This window comes from Acomys russatus, chromosome 2 (assembly GCF_903995435.1).
Source record: "Acomys russatus chromosome 2, mAcoRus1.1, whole genome shotgun sequence".
In the NCBI taxonomy this organism is placed as follows: domain Eukaryota; kingdom Metazoa; phylum Chordata; class Mammalia; order Rodentia; family Muridae; genus Acomys; species Acomys russatus.
In genome coordinates this window covers 29,045,490-29,064,176 of record NC_067138.1, presented here as the reverse complement: position 1 = coordinate 29,064,176, position 18,687 = coordinate 29,045,490, and the positions used below count along the sequence as shown (strand labels likewise).

The 18,687-nt window shown below is 40.9% G+C and overlaps 1 protein-coding gene and 1 non-coding gene across 2 annotated transcripts; both read left to right on the top strand.

Annotated features, from left to right (window-relative positions):
* Positions 1–1,578: 1,578 nt before the first annotated feature.
* On the top strand, positions 1,579–2,824 carry Rps20 (ribosomal protein S20). The gene is made up of 4 exons (XM_051166026.1): positions 1,579–1,746; positions 1,954–2,053; positions 2,272–2,345; positions 2,601–2,824. The coding sequence occupies exons 1-4, from the start codon at positions 1,744–1,746 to the stop codon at positions 2,781–2,783; spliced, it is 360 nt and encodes a 119-aa protein (XP_051021983.1). The 5' UTR covers positions 1,579–1,743; the 3' UTR covers positions 2,784–2,824.
* LOC127208062 (small nucleolar RNA U54) lies at positions 2,137–2,204 on the top strand. Its single transcript, XR_007833053.1, has one exon. It is a non-coding gene; the product is annotated as a small nucleolar RNA U54 (small nucleolar RNA).
* Positions 2,825–18,687: the final 15,863 nt, after the last annotated feature.

Sequence of the window (18,687 nt, the reverse complement as noted above, 5' to 3'; positions counted from 1 at the left end):
CTGTCTCAAAAAAGCAAAAAAAAAAAAAAAAAAAAAAAAAAAAAAAGCCAGGCGTGGTGGTGCATGCCTTTAATCCCAGCTCTGGGAGACAAAGGCAGGCAGATGTCTGTGAGTTCGAGGCCAGCCTAGTCTACAGAAAAGCAAACAAGCCAAGCAGTGGTGGCACATGCTTGTAATCCCAGCACTTTGAAGGCAGAGGCAGGTGAATCTCTAGGTTTGAGGCTAGCTTGGTCTACATAGTGAGTTCCGGGACAGCTGGGGCTACGTAAAGAAATCCTGTTTTCAAAAAGAAAGAAAGAAAGGAAAAAAAAGAGTTCAGACTTTTAAGCAATCATTGGATTATGCTTAAAAATAATTGAACATGAAAAATCTCGTAATTTTAACACTTACCGTAATTGTTCAACAATAGCAAAACTTAAAGTACATTGTGAGTCAGAAAGCCAGTTACTAGCTTGTTATTAACAAATTATCACCAAGCAAGTGAGTTGTACTTAGAAGTTTCAAGTCTAAATTCTCTCCCACAGATCAGAAGAGAAAGTCTTTCAAAGGAGTATGTGTGGATTGGAGACCCCTCGCCAGTTTGACAGGTCGAAGCAAATAGCATTAATAACGTTATTTCTTTTGGTGTTGTCCTACACTGTCCTGCTTGCTTTCTATTGGAGCACACCCTTTTCCTGAGCCGGAGGGCGTGTGGAGGACAAGATTAACCTGCCCCCCCCCCCCCCTTCTGCTTCTCAGGGCATCTGAGCTTCATTCAACGGCTTTCCTTCTTCAACACGGATTTTAAGGACTCATGTGGAGACGAGAGCGTGTTAAGCGTGGGTAGATGGGTTCCAGGCCCAGCTGCAGGTACAGCGTCCTGTGACCCGACAGACCCTGGGCCTAACTTAACTGAAAGAGTAGAAGCTAAACTCGGATCTTTCCCAGCAGATATAGACGTCTCCACTACTCTGGGAAGCCACAAAAAAAAAAAAAAAAAAAAAAAAAAAAAAAAAAAAAAGACAAAATATCACAAAAGGGCACTTCAGCTTTGAAAAACAATTTCTGAGTAATTTTTCAAATATAATTTTAGTTATTAGTGGGGGGTGAGAGCACAGCTCTTGTTTGGAAGCCAGTGGACAACTTTGCGGACTCCATTCTCTCCTTCCACAGGATCATGCTCAAGGTTTTTTGTTTGAGCGCTTTTTCTGCTGAACCCTGGATTCTATCTCCAGCACCACGTAAATAAATGCAAACACCTGGCTTGTCAGCATCGGTCTTCCCGAAGGCCCGTGCCGGTTAAACTCAAAAAAGTTGTTCACTTGTCAGACAAGCTGATTGGGAAAGCGTGGGAAGCGTATTTCTCGTTGTAAAGATCACAGGGGTCTGCACTTTGCAAGGGACCAAGCACAGAGCACCTGACCTGAGATGCCTCCTTTCCAGCCTCTTCACTCCTCCGGATCAGGGCAGTGACTCCTCCGAGCCGAGAGGGGGCGCGCGCGCGCCCTCACCGTTCCCGCCAACGCCGCGGCGCTGCAGCCGGGCCTCCCGCGGGCCGGCTCTTCGTTGGCCCGCGGTTCCTGTTCCGGGCCACGAAAGACCCGGATGCGAGCGTGCCTATATAGGCGCCTGCCGCGCTTCCCGCCCTCCTCTCTGAGACGCGGTGGTGCGTGCAGCGGAGCTCTGTTCACTCTGCTCCGGTCCTGACTCACCGCTGTTCGCTCCTGCTGAGGAACAAGTCGGTCAGGAAGCCGCGCCGCAGCCATGGTGAGGTGGGGGACGGCGCCACGCGGCCCGGGGCGATGGCGGGGGCTCCGGTTCCCGGGCGCCGCGAGCGCGGACCCGGGGGAGAGGGCTGCCGCCGCCGCCGCGGCGAGGGCCCGGGAGAGAGGGTCCCGGTGGCGTTTCGTGTTGAAGGGGGCCGCGACTTAAAGGTTCGCTGTTTGTTTTTTTATCCCGCCTGTGCGGTAACAGGCTTTTAAAGATACCGGAAAGACGCCCGTGGAACCCGAGGTGGCCATTCACCGAATTCGAATCACGCTCACGAGCCGCAACGTAAAGTCGCTGGAGAAAGGTCAGTGCGGTGTTTACGGACGTTTGCGTTGTCCTCCTTTTTTTTTTTTTCTTTTTTTCTTGTACCTTTAGCTGTGGCACGGTCGGCGATGAGGAGATTCCTACTGTGTTGAAGTGTGGTGATAACTCTTATACGCTATTCTGAGCCGATGGGCTAACTTGCGTGCGGGGACTTAGGTCCTTTTGAGTTAACTGAAAGACCTGTCTCTTTGCCTACAGTGTGTGCCGACTTGATCAGAGGCGCAAAGGAAAAGAATCTGAAAGTGAAAGGACCGGTGCGCATGCCTACCAAGGTAAGTGACAGAGTCTTGTAGTTGGTATAAACAGGTGTCATTGGTGTGTCCGGGTTTGCTTGCCGCGGGGATTCTTAGCTTAAAACCACAAAGAAAAGTTAAATTGCTAGCACGGTTTAACCTATGTTAGGTGTCAGATATCTGATGCTGGTGACTGAACCAGACTGGACGGGGCCACTGTCTGTGAGCAGGGGGATGGTTCTGAAGCAGTGTATACAGTTTATTTTTATTTATTTATTTTTTGTTTCGTTGCAGACACTGAGAATCACTACCAGAAAGACTCCTTGTGGTGAGGGTTCCAAGACTTGGGATCGTTTCCAGATGAGAATCCACAAGCGACTCATTGACTTACACAGTCCTTCTGAGATTGTTAAGCAGATTACTTCCATCAGTATTGAGCCAGGAGTGGAAGTTGAAGTCACCATTGCAGACGCCTAAGTCAACTATTTTAATAAATTGGCTTAACCGGTTGTAAAGTTTCACTGGTTTTTTTGTTGTTGTTGTTTGTTTGTTTAAGATAATTACTAAAATCTCACTATGTGCTTATGAGTGTGTCTGGTGCCAGCAGAAGTTAGAAGGTGTCACATTCTCTGGAACTTTAGTTACAGGATGGTGCTGGGGTGGGTTCTGAGCAAGCAGCAGCCGCCTTAAAACTGTTTAGAAAAATTGGTCGAGTGGAAAAGGACATGCTAGGTTTCTTACAGTGCACTGAGGTGATTTAAAGGCTAAGTTTGGTTAAAAGCAGATGACTTAAATCTTGAGGCTTTTGTTTTAGGGCAGGGTCTGAATGTAGACAAGACTGGTTGGCCTCAACTTTGAAGATCCAGCGGCCTGTCTGCTTCTCTTGAATGGGTATTGAAATTAAGGGCCTGGACCACTGTATTTGGCCAGTCTGGTTTATTTGAAATGGGGACTGCAGCTGTCTTCAATTGTATAGGAGAGTGTTGAAGGTTACAAAATGCCCCAAACCTAGTGTCTGTGTACTAAGGAAAATTAGACCCATGTTACCCTTCTGCTTTTTCAGTTTGGCAGGGGCAGGCTCTGTCACAATATTTGGAGTACTCTTACAAGGTGAGCGCATAGTCATCCCCATCTTCTGGTTTGGTGACTTGAACTCAAGCCTATATAAGCCACTAAACATCTATTCCCATCTAAAATTTAAAAAGCCTTTGGTCCTTAGCGGAGGGTCAGTATTATAATAAAGTAGCATGCTGTGTAGGTATTGCTATAAATTGGTTTTGAGTTGAGCTTACACAGTGTTCTGCCTTAGGGTCAACACTGGGCTGTAACAGCTACAGTAAACCCCTTTATCCAATGGATAATCAGAAGAACAGTTGAACAGTTTTTAAAAGCACTGAGTGAATATATAAATATTTTGCAAGTTGTGAAGCAATTTTTTGGTTAGTTTCTCTGCGAAGTCTTGGCTTCCCTCAGACTCCATCTGCCTCCCAAGTGCTGGGGCAAATGGTGAAAATCTTAACTCAAGAGCTTGCCCTTCTGTATACCTTTCCATATGGGCTTGGGTTTTTGCCTCAGGGCTGTACTGTCTTAACTCGCTTACTGGTCTGGCAGTGCTTGTGCCCATAGTGTGGGCTGGGCCTTACTGTAATTCAGTGAAAATGTCCAAGAGGTTAATTGAAGGCAGTTCCCTCCTCAGGTGTGTTAAATTGACAAGTTAGCCATCAAGAACCTGAGTCTTTACTGAGTTCCCTAAATAGCTATATGTTTTACTCAGCATCCTGAGATTTGAAAGGTTTGATTCTGTGGGAAAACCCATTTAGCAAAAGATGCTTTTTGTGTGTGTGGGGCGGGGGGTGGTGAAGATGCAGCTTCACCCACAAATGGTTTTTTCATTTAGTAAGTAAAGAGGATGGATTAAAACTAATGCTTCAAGAATTAAAATGCACAAACTGAGTGACAACAAAGACCTTTCATTACCAGCAGTTGCAGGTGGGTCTCTAGCATGAAGGCCAACCAGGACTGCCATTAAGATACAGTCTTGAGAAAACAGTGTTTGGAAGGTTTTAAGCACAGGCTTAACCAGTTAGTAGCCATGAGTCTTGTATGAAGGAGTTAAAAGGCAGAAATTACTTTCTCTGATTGACAGCACTGCTGTTTTAGAAATGTGTGACCCAGCAATTACCAAGGGAATTCATTGCAGTATTAGGTTTCTGCACCTGACATCCCTAGGGCCTTATGTGTATGGTTTGTGGATGTGAAGTTAAACAGGCAAAAGGATGTTCAGTGGAAAGCTTTAGCTTTGGAGTCAAGTTCCAAATTTAGGTCCTTGGATGGGAAGGCAGGATCAAGTTTCAGGACTTCCTTAAGACTAAATTCTTTTGTGAGTTAGGGTATTAATGCGTAGATGGGCATTTTTGTTCTGAGAGGCACTTGCTATGGGCATGGATTTCCGGAGGACGTGTTAGCCTGTGGCCTTTCTTGTAAGGATTCTTTCAGGAATCAGACACCATATAAGAGGTTTCAAAGGAGCAGCCACTCTGGAAAAATGGTGAGGCAGGTCTAACTAGAGAGTGCTATACAAGTGGAGTTTCACCTTCTGAAAGTGAGCAAAGTGGGCCTTTATTTCCTCTAGGACTAGCATAATTTTACTTTCAGAGCACACAACTAAATTCTTGTTCATTTTCTACAAGTTTTTCACTATACGTCTCTCCCATCCCCAGACAGAGTTTCTCTTTGTAGCCTTGGCTGTCCTAGACTCACTTCGTAGATCAGGCGGGCCTCAAACTCAGCGATCCACCTGCCTCTGCCTCCCGAGTGCTGGGATTAAAGGCATGGGCCACCACGCCCAGCTGTCACTATACGTTTTCATTAGAAACATACTCCCCTCCCCACTGTACGGTGGTGGAACTTAGCTGTCTCTACTGGTACTATTTATCCGGTTTTTTTTTTTTCCTTCATTCTCCTTTCCCTTACCCTCTGGTGACCTATTCTCTACATAAATTAGCTAGTCTCCACACATGAGAGAACATGCAGTATTTTTCTGTGCCTTGTTTATAGTTTTGTCCTCCAGTTCCATCCAGGTTGCCACAAATTCAAGGATTTCCTTTTTAATTTTTTCCCCCTCTGGCTAAATACCTCTGTGTGTATGCGTGTGTAGTCTATATGTTATTTTTGCTCTTAGCTGCATATTTGCAGCGTGTTTTTTTCTATGAATATGTAGCATGAGTGTATTTACTTATTTTGGCTTTTAAAGATAGTTTCTCTACTGTGTTCTTGATTGTCCTGGACTCTGTAGACCAGGCTGCCCTCAAATTCAGCTGAAATCCAACTGTCTCCACCTCCCAAATGCTGGGACATGTGCCACCACTCCTAGCCCAGCGAATGTACATTTATTTAACCTCATTCCTCTTAACAGTCTTCATATATTTTCAAGGTATTTGCTTTTCAAAGCACAATTTTAATTACATTTTTGGGGTTTCTGTGTGTAATACAGGGATTCTCTGTGTAATAGCCCTTGGCTGTCTTGGAACTCTCTTTGTAGGCCTGGCTGGCCTCAGACTCACTGAGATCTGCCTGCCTCTGCCTACTGAGGGCTGGGATTAAAGGCATGCGCCACCACACCCGGCTCAATTAAAATGTTTATAATAGTGTCTTCCAACTTGGATATGTGAAGAAAGTATTCCTAGAAGTCAAAATTGTGTTACTAAAATTGTAAATTATGTAGTTTTTCATCAATGTAGAAATTTCATTTTGTTTTCTGAAGTTTGGCTGCAATATAGATGTGTGCACCAAGCTATTAGAATTAAAGAGCTGGAAAGGAAGCTCCGAGTGGGTTAGGTAACTTGCTGCCATTCCTGACAGCCTGAATTTAACCCCAGCAGCTACAAAGTGTAAGAAGACCAATTTACACAAATTATCCTCTGGCCCCCACCACACAAAAATAAATGCAATAAAAATTTTAAGTATCCACTTAAAAACAAGTATATAATAATTGCCCTTGTATGAAAGCTTTTATGGAACATTGTAAGAAATTTTCAGTTATAGATTATGGGAATTTTCATTTTTAGTAAAACAACCAAAAGGATGCCCTTAAATGACTTGAGTGCACACACGTTCCCACCATTATCAGTGCAATCTCTCGCTGGGACTCCTGTTAACTATGTGGACTTCTGGAGGGCCTGTTGCTTCTATGTGTCCTTTTAATTCTTTTTATTTTACATTCAAAGACTGTAGCCTTTTGCTGTCAGGCCCAGGCTGGCTTCAAACTCATAGAGATCTGCCAGCCTCTGCCTGCTGAGTGCTGGCATTAAAGGTTTGCTCCACCACTGCCTGGCCAGAGAAATTTTCTTAACTGTCTCACCTGGCATTTTATTATCTTGATTTTTAAAAAATGTTCTTACAATTGAAAGCTTCAAACCTACAAAGAATGGCATAATGAACTGCTATAGCTTAGACTTAAGGATTATCTGTTGGTGTTGCTTGTATTTCATGTATGACTGCCCACTCTCAAAATATTTTGAATCCAGTTCTAGTTGTAATATTTATTAGCATACATACATGTATGCTAAAAGATAACTTTTAGTTTTATGGGTATGAGAGTTTTGTCTGAGTGTATGTCTGCCCCACTTATGTGTCTAGTGCTCGAACAGGAGTTAGAGAGAGTTGTAAGCTGCCAGAAGAGTACTGGCAATTGAACCCCAGTCCTTTAAAAGAGAAATCAGTGCTCCTAACCACGAGCCCCACCCCCCAGCAGCCACTAAGAAGATAAGCCTTAACCAAGATCAAGCTAGCCAAAATTCCTGCATAGGAAGGGGAGGTACTCTCCAGCCCACATCCCAAACTCAGGAGCTGTTGACAGTCCACAACTGCTGAGGGAAGGAGTGTTGGTTTTCCATGTTCCTGTGGGCTCCCATACTTATGCTCTAATTGGGTTTAGTGGGTTGGAAAAAAAAAAAAAAAAGATGAAATGGAAGGAGAATATGTTGGAGATAAGAGAGAGTGGGAAAATGGGGATTAGATAAGATTATATTTCATTGTATGTATGTACGGAAATCTCAAGAATAAGAATTATAAGAAAACAATTATTTTTTTAAAAGCTCAGTAGTGTCTGGAGAGATGGCTCAGTGGTTAGGAGCACTGACTGCTCTTCCAGAGGTCCTGAGTTCAATTCCCAGCATCTACATGGTAACTCACAATCATCTATAATGTGATGTAATGCTCTCTTCTAGCCTGCAGATGTACGTGGAGATAGAACACTCAAATAAATATTTAAAATAAAATAAAAAGCTCGGTAGTAATTAATTCTGTGCAACAGATCCCCAGAATGTTTTTCTTTTGTAAAATTGAAATTCTGAACCTTTACACACTATTCTCCTTCCCTCAACTTTGCCCCTGGCAAAGTTGCCATTTCCTTTCATATTTCATATTTCTGTGAGTCTGACTATTTTAAAATACCTCATATGAGTGAAACCATCCACTTCTGTTCATTTAGCATAATGTCATGGAGGTCCATGTCACATGGTAGGATTATTTCAGTGTTTGAGGGAAAGTTTTACTGTGTAATCCTGGCAGGCCTCAGCCTCAGGAATTCAAGAATTAAAAGCTTGCGCCATCATTACCTGACTTATAAAGCTGGGAAACTGCATTATATGTACCCAGCACATGGTCTTTATCCATTTGTCTGATTGATTTTGATTGCACCCATCTCTGTTGGTTGTGACTAATTCTGCAGTGAGTATGCATGTACAAATACATCTTTGAGATACAGCTTTCCACTGTTTAAGGTATATGCCAAATGAGGGATGAGATTGCTAGAATGTATGGTGGTTATGTCTCTAATTTTTGAGAAATCCCTGCTGTTTTCCATAGCTGTTGAATCATTTTACATTCTCACCAGGGATTCCCACCCTTTTGTGCCCTCACTGATGCTTGTTACTTTGCTTTGGTTTTGGTTTTTCGAGACGGGGTTTCTCCATCTAGCCCTGGTTGTCTTGGAACTCGCTCTGTAGACCAGGCTGGCCTTGAACTCAGAGATGCTTGCCTCTGCCTCCAGAGTACTGGGATTACAGGTGTGTGCCACCACCACCATCGCCTGGCTGTTTGTGTTTTTATATCTGGCATTCCATTGGATGTCATGTGATACCTCCTACTATGATTTGATTTGTGTTCCTTTGATGATTAGTGAAGTTAGGTATTTTTTTCACATCCTTGGTGGCTTTTTTCTCTTCTTTGGAAAAGGGTCTGTTTGAATTCTTTCTCTGCACACCCTACTCCTATCCTTTTTTATTTGTTCGAGATGGGGCCTTATTATAGTGCAGTTTGCCTGGAACTAGCTGTTAGCTAAGGCTGGTCTCACTTTTATTTTCTTTCAAAGTTTTGGACAATGTGCTTTGATACCACCCCTCTCCCAATTATTCTCAGTTACACCATTGTTCCCTACCCATCCAACTTTGTGCATTTTTTATTTAAAGCTATCAAGACCACATTGCGCTGCCCAAACGTTCTCGGATGTGTGCTCTTCCATTACAGAAAACTGTCTCTCCCTCTCCTAGCAGCTGTCAGTGGTCAATACTGTCACTGCTAGAAGTGGGATTTTGTACTCAACTCCAATCTCCAGGATGGAGTTTACTCTGGTTTGGTCTTGCACAGGTATTGTGTGTGCTGTCACAACTACTGTAAGTTCATATGTACAGTTGTGCCCCGCTGTGTCGAGAAGGCACTGTTTCACTGTAGTCACCTTTTCTGGATTTTTAAAGATCATTATTAGAACTTTACTTTTATGTTACAACACCTCAAATCAATAATTATAATGGTTTCATTACTTTAACAATTATTATCCACTAGTTTATTCACTTTGTAAATTAAAATTCTAAAAAGACAAGTTCTATTTTTCTCTTATTTTGGGTTAAGTAACCAAGTCAATGTCATATCCATGTGATTCTGTAAGAGTGGTTATCTTATCTCCCAGACTGCATATTTCTAAACTAAGTAGTTGTTTATTGATGTTTTTCTAATATTAATGTATTTTTGTACATACAGATGTTTTTCTTTCACTATGTCTTACAAACATGCTCTATGTACAAGAATACCAAATGTCTATGATTTTACTTCATGTATGCTGTTACATTTGAAATCACTTTAATATAAACATTGACAAAGCATTAAGATAAAGGAAGTGAAGGCCACACAATACAATTTTAGAGTCTTGAAAATCAGATCCAATGTGAATTTAAAACTAAATGATGCATGGCTAGCCCGTCAGTGTGTAAGACATTGATGCTATGAGTCATCGTAGGGTCATATTTCTAGGCTTTAATAGACAGCTAGGATTTAGAAATAATAATAAAAAATCCATACAACTTACAGTTTTACTTCCATCAGAAATCATTTCTGCTTTAACAAGTAAGACAGCTAAAATAGAAAACAGCTTATGTGTAGTTCCATGTAACAGTTGTATGTATAAACTATATAGTGTAAATCTAACTGCTTAGGGATTTTTTATTTCTCAGTCTATGAGTATATCAGTCAAAGTACAAATTTAGTGTTGGTATATTTCCCACAATCAAAATATGTTTGTCCTCACATGTGCCTCACCAGTCTTAAACACTGATATGCTGTCTAGGAGGCTAGTGCATGGTGTATAAACCAGCTTGGTTCAACCTGGGAAGCACCGGGCTTGCTACAGCACACACTTCTGCTGTATTGTGATACTTTAGATTCTGATTATTTCATTTTTTCCTAAGTAAAAGTAGTTTACTATTAATTGCATATAAGTTAGCTAGAGATTTTTCACTATATGATAAAATTGGTAATTTGAGATATTACAGGCTCAGCAATATAGAGGAGGAGACACTTTCACAAAATGATTTCCAGAAGCAGATTCACTCTAGAGTTTCCTTCAGTGAGTGAAGTGAAGGTCAGCAGGAGGCTTTTACCACTTTAATTTGCATAAGGCATGTATGTTGAATATGAAAATAATACAATGTGTAATATTCAAACCTTGAAAACCAACCTCAGGCCTAAAAAAGCAATATTGTAGGCAATGGCTCAACAATTACATCAAACTTTTTCTTTGATGATATTAATTAATATACTTTCCTCCTGGGAGACTCTCTATGAAGGGAGAGTTCTGTAAATTAGTAACAAACAAATAATTAGCTATCCTTTGTAGTGCTTCAGTCACACATTCATTGATTTTAGAAAAACACTTATCAAAGGCAATTTTAACAAGATACCTCTCTGTGTGACTGTACTCATCAAGTATTATTTTTTCATTTTAAAATTTTTTATTTTTTAAATAATTTATTCATATTACATTCTGATTGTTATCCCCTCACTTGTATCTTCCCGTTCCCCCCTCCCTCCCTCTTTCACCCTATTCCCCTCCTCTAGACCTGTGACAGAAGTGGATCTGGTTCTTACACTTTCAGCCTTAATGTGTTATGTGCCCTTTAGGGATGACCATTAGCAGTCTTTTATTCTCTGTACCTTGGGCAATTGTGAGTCTCTGTGTTAATTACCATCTCGTGCAAATTGAAATTTCTCAGCTGAGAACTGAGACATTCTGGAATGTGTGAGTATAACGGCAAACCATTAGGAGGTAGTTTTCACCCTAAGCCTACTTAGCGGAATAGTGGCAATTCTTCCCTAGGGCCTGTCTAGCGATAGGTTCTTGTCCCAAGGCTGGTGCCAAGCTTGGGTTACATCTTCTGGGCTATCTTAACTCTTATGGTTTTCCTGCCTCTGCCCCCTGAATGGTGGCATTGTAGTTATGGAACACTACACTCAGCTTTTGCTTATTAAAAAAGAAATTGTGTGTGTGTGTGTGTGTGAGAGAGAGAGAGAGAGAGAGAGAGAGAGAGAGAGAGAGAGAGAGAGAGAGAGAGAGAGAGAGAGAGAGAGAGAGAGAGAGAGAGAGAGAGAGAGAGAGAGAGAGAGAATGTACATGCGGAGGTCAGAGGACAAGTTTCAGGAGTTCTCACCTTGTGCTTGGATGAGACAGGGTCTCTCTTGTTTCTGCTGCTGGGCTACATAGTCCATCCAAGCAATTCTGTCTTCACTTCCCATCTCACCATGGCCCCAGGTCCTTTTTTTTTTTTTTTGGTTGTTATTATGGTTTACTAAGTTTAGCTACTTAGTTCTATAAGTTCTTTGTGTATATTAACTCCTTATAACTCCTTATCAAATATAGCATTGCAAGGATTTTCTTCCACTCTGTAGGCTGTTTTTCATTCTGTTTTTTGGTTAACTGTTTTGTTTTCCCTTTGCTTCTGTTTTATGAGCCAGCGCTTCATGTATCCCAGACTGATCTCAACTTGCAGGGTGGCCAAGGCTGGCCTTGAACTACTACCGCTCTTTCTGGCCCAACCTTCAGAGTGCTGGGGATTATAGATTACAGATTATAAATCAATAACCCTTGGCCTGGGATATTGACTTAACTTTTGGGTATGGAAGGACTCTGTTGACTGTCATTTAGCTCAAATTCAGTATTTTTCTGTTGTTTTTGTTTTTCGAGACAGGGTTTCTCTGTGTAGCCTTGGCTGTACTAGACTCACTTTGTAAGCTGGCCTCGATCTCACAGCGATCCACCTGCCTCTGCTTCCCAAGTGCTGGGATCAAAGGTGTGTGCCACCATGCCCGGCCGCAAATTCAATTTTTAATGTCCTACTTATGTATTTTTGTTCTTGTTTCCAATGCCTTTGGTGTCATACCTAGGAATGTACAATACCTAGTTGTATTGTTAAGCCATTAAACTAAAGAAAATGATCACTTAAACAGAACATCAAAATGATTTGTGGAAAATTATGATTGGTACAGGACCTGTAAAATTTTTGTGAAAACATGAAAATGTCTCTTACTGTTAGTTTACGTGTAAGGGGAAATAAAAAAAATATTTAGTACATTGTTATCTGCAACAGAAGATTGAAGAAGTATTCTATTTATAAAGATCCTTGGGGCTGGGTGATGGCTCAGTTAATAAAATGTTAAGGAGCACTTGCTGTTCTTGAAGAGGACCTGGGTTTGCTTTCCAGCAACCACATGGTGGTTTACAATCATCATTAACTCCAGTTTAGTGGGACCCAAAGCATCACTTCTGTGACACATTTGTCCCTTCTGTCTTAATTACAGTTGTCTCCTGGTACCAATGGGGGATTGCTCCTGAAACTCAGCAGATCCCAACATCTACAGATGCTTAAGTCTTCTATATAGACCATCACAGTGTTTGACTTTAACACACATATGTCTTCTCAGATACTTTAAATCATTGCTAGACTACTTGTTACAACCAGTAAACTAGAAGTGCTATAAGATAGTTTTGATATTGTATTATTTAAGGAATAAGGACAGGAAAAGTCTGTACATATTCAGAACATATGCAGTGCTTTCTTTCTTTCTTTTTTTTTTAAAATATTTATTTATTATTATGCATACAGTGCTGAAAAGGCCATCAGATCACATTATAGATGGTTGTGAGCCACCATGTGGTTGCTGGGAATTGAACTCATGACCTCTGGAAGAGCAGTCAGTGCTCTTAACCGCTGAGCCATCTCTCCAGCCCAGCAGTGCTTTATTTCAATCTGTAGCTGGTTGAAGCCACAGCTGTAGAGTCCATGGACACATGGAGCCAACTGGACTTTACTCATTCATGTTCACCCTACTTAGTCATACTGTGTGTGTGTGTGTATTTTCCTGGATGTTGGCAGGGTCAACATGCTCATAGTCAACTGTTTCTTGTATAACACCATTTATAACCGATTTAAATTTTGCTTCCAGAACTATCTCTTGTTTCTTTACTGTATTTCCTTCTTTGTTTGCTGATTTCCTATTCTGTCTATTTTTGTAAAATGCCATGTACACTTAGGACTTGGAAACAAAGAAGCTTCTTATCTCCACCCTTTGCTGGCTCTGCTTGTCTCTGTAGGAACTGGAGAGCAGATGTGCAAGGATCTATTACCTGACTTTGAAAGGAGTGGCATGATCTGTATGTCCATGCCATTTGCTTGGACTAAATGGCCAGCAGTAAAGGTTGTCCTTTATGCAGTTACTCAGTGTGGTAGCTCTTATTGCCTGCCAACTGGAACACAACCAGAGTTAACTGAAAACCACATGGCTGGATACACCTATGAGGGACTTTTTTCTTAATTAAATCATTTGGAATACAGAAGACCCGCTTTTAATCCAGATCTTTCGAGGTGGAAAGACTCACCTTTAATCTGGTCCATACATCCTGCTGGCAACCTATACAGAGAACATGGAAGAAGACGTGTTTGCTCTCTGCCTGCTTGCCCTCACTCTTACTAGCAAGTACATGCCGTCACTGGCATTAGAGCCTATGTCTTCAGGATTCCAGCATATACTGAAGAGCAGCTAAGACATCTGCCTTGTGGACTAAGCAACTACTGGATTCTTGGACCTTCCACTGGTAGACAGCCAATGTTGGACTAGCTGGACCACAGCCTATAAGCCATTCTAATAAATCCCCATATATATATATATATTCTTCTAGAGAAATAATACACTCAGGATTAGCATAGTACAGTGCTGCTTGGAGGAATGGTATAATTTTATTCAAACTGTCATAATTGAGAGTCATGCTTACAACTTAAAAAGTGAGGACTGGCTGTTTTTAGGATTATCTCATATCTGGGGCAATTGGTTCTTTATTTTGACTATAGTTTTCCATGTATTTATATATCTGAATAATTTTATTCATACTTAAGGATTATATTTTGGGGCTGGAGAGATAGATGGCTTAGTAGTTAAGAGCACTGTCCACTCTGAAGAGAACCTTCTAGCATCCATTTGAGTTTACAACCCAATGGTCAGTCCAGTTTTAAGGAATTCAGTTACCTGTTCTGGCTTCCATGGGCTCCAGGCACACAAAGTGCACATACATACACACATACATGCATACATACATACCATACATACAGGCAAGACATTTATACACATAAAATAAATCTTTTAAAAAAACATTTTTCTGGGCGTGGTGGCACTCAGGAGGCAGAGGCAGGAGGATCTCTGTGAGTTCAAGGCCAGCCTGTTCTACAGAACAACTATGACTACACAAACAAACCCTATATCAAAAAATATATATATTCTTTTGGGTACGGTTGGGATCATCCCTGTTCCTATGCAGAAGGCCTGGTTCTCCCACACTCTCTTGCTCTGCATGGACTTTGTCTTCGAGACCTCACAAGAGCGCCAAGGAGCAGCAGCCTCTTCCCAGGAGCCGCGCTGGGTCACAGTACTTTCCCTTTGCTGAGGCTGGGGCCTAAGGCATAGCTCTTTGTTTTGTTTTGTTTTGAGATACCGAGAACTGATCCAGTTCTCACATAGGCTGGGCAAGTGCTGGGCCTTCTGCTAAATTCTAAATGAATTATGAATTCTAAATGGTTTGTGTCTCCTTCCAATTCCTCCATTTCTGAACCCTTCTTTTACTCTGACCCGCCAAAGATCAGCAAGTGCAGTTTCCATCATTGTTGTTGGGACCTTATTCCGAGGTGTGGCCATTTTCATTGTTTGTCACCCCACCCCGCACCCACACATTCACTCACTCACTCTCGACACAGGGTTTCTCTGTGTAGCCTTGGCAGTCCTGGACTCTGTTTGTAGACCAGGCTGGCCTCGAACTCACAGATATCCGCCTGCCTCTGCCTCTACCTCTGCCTCTGCCTCTGCCTCTGCCTCCCCGAGCGCTGGGACTCCAGGCATGCGCCGCTGCATCGTTGTCTTCCTTTGCTAGGCCTACACTCATTTCCTGGATTACAGAACGTTTTGAAACTCACCAAGTAGCTTCTATCCTCTTTTTGCCAGAGCTTGATTTCTTGGTTTCTCTGTAAGACATTTCAACCTTTACAGTCATGGGTTGAAATTGAATTGATTCTTAAAGTTTCTCGAGCATTGCGTCTGTATTTTGTACAGCTAGCCATCTAGGACACTTAGGAAAGAGCACAGTGTGTCACCACCATAGGGCTCCTGAGCCAGACTGTATGACAGACTGTGAATCCCAAACACAGGCTCTTTCTATGCAATCTTAAGTTACTCCCCCTCCCTCTCCCAACCCCCCACCCCCCGCCCCCAGACTTTTAAGACTGGGTTTCTCCACATAGTCACCGATGTCCTGGCACTTGTAGACCAGGCTGGCCTGGAACTCAGAGATCCGTCTGCTTCTGCCTCCTGCGTGCTGGGATTAAAGGCGTGAGCTTCCACCACCTGGCTGCTCAATACTCTTGTATCTCAGTTTTCTTATCTGTAAAATAAGAGAAGTACCTTATCGAAATTCATGAAAAGTAGGTAAATTAATTTTTAAAATGTTCTCGAGACACTGCCTGGCACAGAACACAAGCTACATAAATATTTGAAAATGGATTAATTTAAATTTCAGGAAATGAAACACATTTGAAAATGCAACTTCTTGAATTTCTTGTTTCATTCACTTGTGGTGTAGAATTCTCCAAATGCAAGGGGGTTATTTATTTATTTTTTTTAACAATTAGAAACCAGCCAGGTTTAGCAGGGACTGGCTTCCCAACTAAGTAGGTAATTAACAAAAATAAATTTGCTAGAACTTTTAAATGCCCATGTGTGTCCCTGAAAAGATATTTAAGAGTCTTAGTAGAAGCTGAAATGACTTCACCATATATCCAAGTAATAGAAGCAGGAGAGACAACACACAGTGGAGAAAAAAGACACTCATAAAACAGTTCCCAAGCATCTGTTTCCTCCTGTGTTTAGTGATCACTGCCTGTTCACATCATTTGAGTCACAGAAATTTAAAGCCCAACAAAAAGAATTTAATAAAACATTTAGCATAAGTATACTTCTAGCAAAACTGTAAAAAAAATGTTTTGGCAGAGTCTTGCTATATGCGTTAGCTGGCCTAGCACTAACTTACTATTCTCCTGCCTCAGATGCTTGAATGTTGGGGTTGTAGGCATACACTATTATGCCTGGCTTAAAACTGAAAAACAACAACAAAACCAAGCAAGAAAAGCCTACTAAGGTTGGAATTCTAGAAATGACTTGTCAGGTTTTTCAAAGCATCTGTCTTCCACTTATGTTCCCTTAAAGTTTAATACATTGTTTATGGTCAAGTCTCAAGTGTTTCCATTTTCAAAAGACTCAATACTGGTAGTTTAATTTTTTTTTTTTTAAGATAAACACTATTAAGTTTCACTTTAAATAAATAAAACAAAAAGAATGACCACACGAGTAATAAGAATTTTGTCTCTTAAAATTGAGAAGAGCGATACAAGCTAGTGTTGTAAAAACTAAGACTGCTATTTTTATAATCCATTTCATTGTTACCACAGTGCCAGAATATGTGGAAAAGCACATGTTTCTTGAATATTTCTTAACGCTTTTAGTTTGAACCCGTCTCAAACTCACATAAAATTCAGAAGAACAGTCCCAGTTGTGTGTTTGTTTGTTTGTTCATTTACCTTTTAGATATGTTGCCAACATGATGCACTGTCAGCCCCAAATATTTGTACTCAGATGCTGCTGAACCATGGAGGGCGATGCTGAAAGATTTATTGGAGTTGGGTATTGTGCAAACATTCAGTGTGTATCATGCACACTATGGGGGCTAGCTCAATCACTCAATATGGCTTCTTGATGCAATCAAAAGACTTGTAAGGGAGCTGGAGAGAACATAGAAGCTACACAAATACCTCAAGACTGAATGGTGCACTCTGAGTAAACACTGAATCATTTAAGAAATCAGGAAGTAAAATTTTATTTTTTTTTCATTATGCAGAGCTACTGCAATAATGAATTTTTTTTTTTTTTACTTTTTAAAGCTTTTTTTAAATTAATTTATTCTTGTTACATCTCAATGTTTATCCCATAGGAAGTAAAATTTTAAATTCTCAGGATCAAATGAAAACAAAAGCCCAATTTGCTAAAACTTCTGGGTCATAGGTAAGGCTGCTTTAAGAGGAAGTTTGGTCATATCAAAAAGTCAGGTTTTAAGGCTAGAGAGATGGCTTAGCAGTTAAGAGCACTGATTGCTCTTCCAGAGGATCTAGGTTCAAATCCCAGCACCCACATGACAGCTCACACATGTCTGTAACTCCATGAACCGACAACCTCACACAGACATACATGCAGGCAAAACACCAATGCACATTAAATAAAAATAAATAACTTTAAAAAAGAACAAGTTTCAAATAAATAATACAATGATATACTTCAAGGTCCTAGAAAAATAAGAGCAAGCATGGGAGTAACTCAGTGATGGGATGCTTGTTAACATGTGTATTCCCTAAGTTCAATTCCCAGCATGATAAAAACAAAGAAAAACATGCCAAATCCAACCCCAAAGCAGTAGGCAGCAAGAAGAAATAAAGAAATTGGGTTGAAAATTAAAGACACAGAGACTAAAAGAAAATCAACCAGAAAGCCGTGTCTTGAGTAAATAAACAAGTCTAATCAACCCTGCTAGCCAATTTAACCAAAAGAAAGAAATTAGTGATGAGTTGAAAAGAGCTACTAAAGCAGAGTCTAGGGAAATCTAAATGATCACTAGGGAATACTTTGAAAACTTGTACTCCCAAATCCTGCAAAATATAGAAGAAATGAATGCCCAACCAGCTTAAATCAAGAGACTCTAAGCAATTTGAATATGTCTCCAACAAGCAATGAGATTAAAGCAGAAATAGGCTCTTGATAAAGAAAAGTCCAGAGCTGTATAAATTCATTCCTGAACTTTATCCAGCTTTTAAAGAATAATCAACAAACCATAAACCATACAACAGAAAGGGAAGGAACACTACAAAGTTAGCGTTTTCCTATACCAAAACCAAGGGCCAACTTCTCTGATGAATATAGACACAAAAATTCTCACTAAAAGCCTTGCAAATTGAGCTGAAGAACATCACACGTTATGGCCAGGTTGGTTTCATTATAGTGTGATATGAGGATGAGTCAACATATGCAAACTGATAAATGATACACAAAATAGATTAAAGGACATACATCATATTGTATGTCAACTCAATCAGTGGAGAAAGGACATTGATAAGTTCTGCATTCCTCCTGATAAAGGAATAATAAAGGCTATTTATGCTGAATCGATAGCCAGCATTACACTAAGCAGCAAAAACTTGAGGTATCTCCTGTAAAGTCAGGAACAAGATGAAGATGCCTATTTTCTCTGCCTTTATTCAATACAGTGCTTGAAGTAATTGCTAGAATAAGAAGAGACAAAAATAAAAGAGATACAGACAGGAAAGGAAGTCAAACTGTCCTCATTTGCAGATGACACGACATTGAAGAGACCCTAAAGAATCTACTAGAGTTTTACACCTGACAAAGACTTTCAGCAAAGTAGTAGGATACAAAATGGACACATAAACCTAGTAGCATTTCTACCCCA